Source organism: Pteropus alecto, unplaced genomic scaffold (genome assembly GCF_000325575.1).
Source record: "Pteropus alecto unplaced genomic scaffold, ASM32557v1 scaffold365, whole genome shotgun sequence".
NCBI lineage: Eukaryota > Metazoa > Chordata > Mammalia > Chiroptera > Pteropodidae > Pteropus > Pteropus alecto.
The window spans coordinates 460543-468752 of NW_006436299.1; the positions used below are offsets into that span (position 1 = coordinate 460543).

The 8210-nt window shown below is 40.2% G+C and overlaps 1 protein-coding gene across 1 annotated transcript; it reads right to left on the reverse strand.

Annotated features, from left to right (window-relative positions):
* Nucleotides 1-587: 587 nt before the first annotated feature.
* On the reverse strand, nucleotides 588-7872 carry AKAP4 (A-kinase anchoring protein 4). The gene is made up of 5 exons (XM_006913402.1): nucleotides 7777-7872; nucleotides 6702-6752; nucleotides 6053-6148; nucleotides 1706-3835; nucleotides 588-743 (listed from the first exon to the last, which is right to left on the reverse strand). Exons 1-5 carry the CDS (start codon nucleotides 7870-7872, stop codon nucleotides 588-590), a joined length of 2529 nt encoding a protein of 842 aa, XP_006913464.1.
* Nucleotides 7873-8210: the final 338 nt, after the last annotated feature.

An 8210-nucleotide genomic window follows, 5' to 3' on the forward strand; every position in this document is an offset into this window, starting at 1 on the left:
GTGAAGGTAGGGCAGGGGAACAATATCCATGGGTAATACACATATCAGTTTGTCTTTTGTCTAAACTATCCCATCTTCAAACTCTTTAATAGAGACCAGAAAGATGAATCCTTGGGGTTAGAAGGGAGATTATCAAGTTATGTATGCAGAAACAGGGAGTCCACAGGTGGCAAACTCAAAATAGATTGTGAACTCAGTCTAATTGAATAAACCAGATTACTTAGGGACTTGGACATGGGTTATATCACTGTGTCTTGGGTGCTCAGAAAATAACCCAGGGTTAGAGATATCTGGACACAAGTCCAACACTGTATCACCATTCCTTGGAATTGGACCCATTCCCCTCTTTTGCCTCAGATATATCTGATCAAGAAAATGATGACACATTTTTAATGTTTTTTTTTTTTATTCTTTTGTTTCCCAGCTTATTGGACACCCTGTATTACACAGTCCAACTGCTCAGATGTATTGAGAAATACATTCGTGTTGCATGTTGTTCAACAGCCTAATGGAGAGGATGCCCAGCTGGGATGGAATGCTGCTAGGGGTGGGGGAGTAACTGAAGAGGAGTCAAAGGTGGTGTTAGCTTACAGGTTAGTAAGCAGCCAGTCTAGCAATTGCTTTCTAGCCATGTTGCCCACGGCTTCATCCAGTTGTCGTTCCTTGGCAAACTTCATGACCTCTTGAAGGAGATCTCCTACACTGTACCCCTTATCTGCTGCTTTAGCTGAAACTTCAGGAAGCTATGGAGAGAGCAGAGATAGCTTGAGTCATGTGATGCTTTTGGAGAAGGGACCCAGATGGATAAAGTGAACTGCTTCACTAACCCACCTTTCTACTCATGATGCTAGGATTAGAGTAAAACCTGCCACAAAACCAGGACTGGCTTTCTTTTCTTCCTTGACCCTCCTCTAATGACATAGATAAAAATGACAAAGGTACTTTCTTTTTGAGCTTCAAAAAACAAACTCCGGAATCACTTGTGTTCAGTAAATACTTCTCACCAGATGATGGGTCCTTTAGTTAGTCTATGCTGATTACTAGGTGAAGGTTAAGAGTTGCCATTCCCCCACCTCCCTGAAAAAATATGAGATTGGAAGTAAGGAGGATCAGCTGGGCTCAGGTCCTGAACTGAAAATAATTTGTTTTGGTATTTTATTTGAAGCTATGTGTTGAGAGAGAGAGAGAGAGAGGGAGAGAGAGCGAGCGAGCTCACATGTATATGAATGTTAGTCTCCATGAGAATGGGGAGCAGGGCCAGGACTGGAGTGCGATAAGTGAGGTGCTGAGGGCAAAAAAACAAAGAAAACAAACAAACAAACAAAACCCATGGGACACCTGTAGGACCTATGAGTTTGGAGAGGAGCTCCCTTTTTCTTTTTTTCTCTCTCTAATTCTTGGAGGGCCTTCAAGCTCAAAACATAAGACATAAAAATTGATCCCCAATGTTTTACCAAATAGTTTAAAGGACCACTGATAAAACAGCTAATCTTACTTTCTTCCTTTTGGCCAAAATGTTCAGGTCTTGAAGTATCCAGAGCCCCACTCACTTAATGGTCCACCACTTTTGTGTCTTTTTATGAGGTGAAAGTAATTCATAAGGCATATGGTTAAGAGCAGACTTGAAAAAAATCAGACCACTATTGAACTCTAAAGACAATGTTGCACTTCTAACCCTCTTTCTCTGTGTCTTGTCATGGCTTACCTTCTCCAGCTGTCCATCATCATCTCCCATGAAGTAGAGCATAGGCACGTTAAACTGGGAGGCTGCAATCCACTGCAGGACAGCCTGGAGCTGCTTCTGCAAATTACTTGTTGAGCACTGATTATTGACGATGACTTCTGGCCCAGGAGAATCTTGATAGTTACGTGACATTGCACCTTCGTGACCACATCTGGGGCCACCAGCTTGGTAACTGAGGTTATTTGCCAAGGCTGCTTGTTCTTCCAACTCTGCAAGGGCTTCCCCATTGTTGCTATATTTAGCCATAATAAGGCACAACTTCATCACAGATTCTACCAGTTGATCGATGAATTGCCGGTTCATTTGCTTTATCCCACTGAGAAAGTCAAGTTCTTGACTGTCATTAGATTGTTCTTCTCCTCTCTTTGTCATGGAAGTCGTTTTGTTTGATTTGGGCTCAGAATGCTTGTTCTCACTTTCAGATAGCTCGTCACAGTTGAAGGGGCTCTCACTGAGCAGTTTTTGAATCAGTGATAGAACAATGTTTGACATATCCAACTTCTGGGAGTCCACCTGTTGAGTCTCCTTTAGAGAGGTAGATGGCCCAGGAGCTCCACGAGATTCTAGGTGTTTCATTGAAAGCGCCTTGGCACTTTGGCCACATCCGCTCTTTTCATATTGGGCACTCTGAGTCATATAGCTCATGGTAGAACCAGGACAGTCTTCTTCAATTGTATCTTTGCCCTTGGCCTGCTGGGTCAGGTGGTATTGGATCAGCATAAGGGCAGAGACAATTAAGTCCTTTGCCAATGAATCTGTGGAAGGGCTAATATTTTCTCTTTTTTCTTCCTTATTGGTGCATGCTTTGCTAGCCATTTTGCCTTGGTTTCCTTGTTTTTGGTTCCACATAGTCAGGCTCTCCTTGAGAATATGTTCACCAACTTTTTCAGCACTGGTCAATGACTTGCACGGATCTGGTTTTGTTTTGCCCTGGTCCTTCCCCTTCATCTCAGCTTTCATGGTGGAGAATTCGAGACTTTGATTCTTGCACTTAGAGTCATGGGATCCGGCTTTCAAGGATGCATACGACAGACTCTGCGATTTAGTCTCCTTCTTTTCACCAAGAAGAGCACTGACCAGGCGCTTCAGCATGGCCTCCATGATATCTGCAGCGTTTTGTTTTCCATGGTTGAACAGATTCCTCTTGACAGCTGAGACAAAGTCAGAGTCAGTCATCAGGACCCCAGTGATATTATGCAGGTTCTTCATGCAGGAGTCAATCAAATCGGACACAATTTCCTTGGTGTGTTTTAACAACACCTTCTTCAGGACCACACAGGCAGGAATTGGCTTCCCAGAGGAATGCACTTTCAAGGTCTTCATGACAGAAACCATCATGTCAGATGCCACCTGATTTGCATAAACCATGAGTCCTTTGCTGATAGAATCTGCAAATTCTTTGCTGTCTCGTTGGTACATCTGTTTGTCTCCCCCCTTGTTCTTGTTGGATAATTCACTATACAGAAATGTTTTCTGGCCACCTTCCCTGCACTCCTCACCAGTGCCCCGCATTTCTGCAGAGGTCATTTCCAATGCGTCGTGGGTCATTTCAGAAGCAATCTTGCTCACAACACTTCGGGGGCTGTTTTTCCCTTTGTCCCCAGTGGGTGGATAGATTGAATGATGAAAACATTTGCCTCCATTTTCTAATTTCTCTTTGATTTCCTTACGGGCCATCTGGATTACCAGAGAAGATAGTCGGTTGACATAGAAGGAAAGATCATCCATAGAACATTCTCCCTCAGGAGAGATTACTGCCCTCTGAGAGTTAGGAGATTTTCCCGGAGGGGTGGAAGGACTCTGGTTATTGTTGGTGTTTTTGTCTGCTGCTATTTCTAGACGTAGGCTTTGAGGTCCTTTGGCCATATAATCTATGTTCAGTTGATCGGCATAGACGCGGTAGCAGTTTCCAGAGGGTAATTTGTGATGTTCATCCTCTGCGTCTCCTACTTTATGTTTACAGCTAGAAGCTGAGGGGCTCAGTGCATGTTGGAAACCCAAGGCATACTTCTGGAGATCATTGAGAAGCCAATTTAGAACACTTATAGGATCAGAGGGAGCTTGTTTGAAAAGGCACACAGAGCCCTCCGTCTAAAAAAAGAAGAACACCTAAGAGTTTGGGTAGGCTACTTCTTTATTTTATTTAGAAGATATATCTTTCTAAACTTCACAGATTAAGGATTTGACCTTTAGAATTTGCATGGACACATAACATAATTATATCCATTAATAGACATTCAAGCACAAGTGGTAGCAACAAAAGCTCAGAGTATATACATTTGAACACTTAATTATATGCAAGTGTTATCAATATGTTTTTCAATTTCACCTGAGTATGTGCGCTTATCTCATTATGTGTCAAAAATGTGTCAATGTATCTGTTATGTGTGTATGCATAATATAACAATTCATGAGTGTAAACATCTCAGTAGATGTGAGAATGTCAGCTTGTATTATTAGGGTGTGAAAATGTACCTGTGTGTGTGAATATATGTGTATGTCAGTGCACATGTATGAATGACTATACATAAGCATGTGTAATAATGTGTTGACATCAGTATCTATTGTATGTCTACTGTATAGGCCAACATGTACATGTTAGTGTGTATTTTGTACATGTGTGTGAATGTAAAATGAGTGTGTGTCAATGTGTTTCTGAATATGACACAATCTGCAGATATAAATCCAATAGCATGTATCATGCAGCTATAAATGTATTTTTATATGTTAAAGCATAATTTAGGTGATTGTATAATGTCTATGTATGTCAATAAATTGGGTATCAGTTTATTATATTTATATGCTTAAGAATGTCAGTGTTGCACACATCCTAAATGTTAGAGTATGTGTGTAAATACATGAATAGGAATGTCATTGTATTTGTGTCAATGTGAGTATCAATGCACACAAACACGTGTGTTAATGAATGTGTATCACTTTAAGTTTGAATATGTATGTATCAATATGAGGTATATTTATAAATGTGTATGTCTATGCCTGAGTCTGTATGGTCACTGTGTTTTGATCAAGGCTCATGTGTGTTAACATGTGTGTTTATGCATGGTGTGCATGGATGTGTATATGGATGTTTATGTATGTCACATGTGGGCAGGTCAATGCATTTGACTCTGAATACCTTTGTATGTGTATGTAAGTCATTGTTTATGGATAAGTCAATATATATATGTAAGTTATAAGAATGCTTGTGTGTGTTTTCCAGTATCACATGTAGCCAGGAATGCGTGTGTATCGCTTTATGTAAATTTACGTGTATCCATGTCTGGATACGTGTATATGTATTTGTACACATCTTCTACTCAGTGCTGAATACCATTGCCCTCTTCGCCCCTTCCATTGCTTCATCTCCTCTTTTCACTGAATTCCTAGAAATGTGAAGTCATGATAAGATCAACTTTTTACAAATGGGCTTAAGTTAGAATCATGAATAGCTGTATTGTTTGTAGGAGATATGGGCTGCTCTTTTAAAAACAGGTATAATTTATCCCTTTCTTAAGACTCCAAAATGAAGTTGCCCCCCACAACTGAATCTAAAACTCTTTGAACAATATTTTGTAAGTGCTACTCTCATCATTCTAAGATATTTTGGACCAGACTGTTGTTCCTGGTTATAGCATGAGCCCAAGGACACAGAACAAGAAATATTTGACTCCTGTGTTATAGCCAAATATCTTCAACATCAGGCACTCCAGGTGTGTAGGACTGTGAAGATGACTTGTCATGTGCTCTAATGCCCACCTCAAACCAGAGCCTAAAAGATATAATTTAGGATATTTACACAAAAACAAAAGGATTCTGTGTGTGACAGTGGTGTGCAAGTCTAATCGCTTTTAATTTTATGCTACCTGACAGCCTGGGTGATCTCTTAGACAACAGAGTGGGGACCAGGCAACTACAGTTCTTGGTCATTGTGGATTCTCTAGGCTCCATATCCTTGTTCTTTCTTGTTAGACGCTGGGCAATGTGGTACACGCAGTCCATTATAAGGCAACAAAAACACTGCAAAGGATCTTATCTTTGTTAGGATAAGGATAGCAAGATACTGTTTGGAGTACATACCTAAAATCAGGAAAGGGCATTCTGAGCCTCAGTGATTAATGACATTGTTAGGTACCTAAGCATTAAACTTACCGTAGTTCTGAATTTAGGCCCGTGCTCTCTAGAATGTCATAGTATTCAAATTTATGGTCCTGTTTGACAATAGTTCTCTTATTATCTCTGAAACAGAGTCCCCAGACTCAGCATGAGGCTCTGGGAATTAGAAAGGGTAGACTCAGGGGCTAAGTATACCTTTGACTGGTCTTGCTTCTCAGTATCCTTGATCACAATAATTTCTTTTTCTTCCAGATTCTCCAGTGTTAAGTTACCTCCTGAACCACTAGCATCCTATGGAATTAAGGGGTGAGATTCTTATGAATAGTTGCATTTTGAGACTTCTCCAAGCTGCCCCCTCCCCTGCTACCACTTCAAAGCATAAATGCCATGTTTCATTATCTCTTCTCCTTTTGAAGTGAAGTAGGCTAGTAATGTTAGCTGGTTTTTGAAGAAAGAGATATTTTCCTCTCCACAAATTACTACTCCTCTCCTCCACCCCCCGCACCAGGAGGTATTCACAAAGTCATTAGTTTCAGGAATCATGTTTCATTAAATATCTACATTTTGGACAGTTTTTTCACTGTTATGATATGCTATCTTCTCTGCTTTAGTTCTTTCAGCCTTACCAGCAATCCAAGTGGCTTCTAAAATGAGATTTGGTATTAAGAGTGACAATAAATTCTCAATCAGGGACTCTGGGCTCACAAGAATGATGACTTCCCACCTAGTCCACTCCATCTTTCCATTTTCTGCCACAGCTTTTCCCTTTCATTATGTTTTCACTGATAACCCTCTCAACAGTTTCCCACCCATTCAAACTCTGAGGGGAGCAGAGAATACCCACCTTGGAATCTTTATCTTCCACATTCAGGGTGGACACATCAACAAAACATATCTGCATCAAATTAGGAGGATGATTTTAGAAAAATTCCAGAGAAAACACTGTAATTTCTCTTTCTGAGAAATGATAATAGCACCTACCATATAGGGTTCTTGTGAGGATCGATTGAGATAGTTTGTATAAAGCTTTTATCAGAGTATCTAAACATAGTAAGTACTCAATAAATGTTATTAGATTAGTATGTTAGCATTGGTGTATTTCCTAGATGAGAATACGTACATGTCAAAAAGGACCAAAATACAATATCTGCATTTATTGAGAAAACAGAAGAGAGGTGGCTTGCCCAACTGACACAAACTCAAAGGTGGAACTTGTATTTGAACTTGGTTCCCTGGCATCTAGTTTAGACCACTTTTTTACTACACTGGCATTCCTCAAATGTGGTAATTTTACTATTGATGCTATAGAAAACTTTAGGTGGTACCTGGATAAATATTTCTGTGTTTAATAGGTGCATTTTTATTGTTTATTAGGAAAAATACATACTAGAACATCAAACCTATGATATAATAATATTGTTTAGAGTGATGATAATTTTCATATGTAAGTCAATTTTAAAAACATTACAGAATATGATAATATGAGTGGTACTTGATAAAAAATGTGAAGTACTATGCAAATTGCTCAAAGTTTGAGAAACATAGCATGAAGTATTTTGCCCTCCCTGGGGGCGTCCCACTTTAGTGCAACTTACTGGTAGCTAGGTGATATTATTATGACTTCAAAGGTTAGGTAATAGAGGCTGGAAACTAGGCAACGACCTTTCCTCCCACCCCTGAGGTGGCCCCCAGTCTTCCCTCCCCAGCTCTTTTACATCACTCTTCATTCTGCCCCTCCCTTGATTTGTCCCTGTGTGATGTGTAAGCATACTAGTCCCCCACAACCACAGGTTTTATTGAGCTTGGTCGCTTGGAGAAATGATACTAGCACCCTCCATTAGTCTATCCTGGGTTCCAGGATATCTGTATCCATATGCCAATCCTTTCCATTCCTTGGTAGAAGTAATTTTGTATCTTACTAGTTTCCGGTCCTGTTCTCGCTGTCCTTTTGGGCTATAGAGATCAACCTTGCACACGCCCCTGCGGCTGTGTAACCAGTCAATATTATCAGACATCTGGAAAGAGAAAGAAAAGTAATCCGAAAAGTATATATATGCTTTTTAGAAACTGGCTCAGTTTGGATAATCTCTAGAAGGCTTCCTGAAACTCATCTCCGTTTCATATAGGTTTAGGCTGGGAACTGGTGGGGTGAGCAGTGAGGAAAGGACACTCTGAAATGTTTGAACTTGATGATCAAGATCATTATCTTTTAGCACAATTCGTAGTTTCCTTTAATTTAGACTCCCCACACCAAGTATGTGGAATCATGGCAGTATCATTTTGACTTAGGAGAACACCATACATGAAAAATGGCAGGCTGGGAAGCAAATTTAAAAGAGGTCTAGAGACTGTG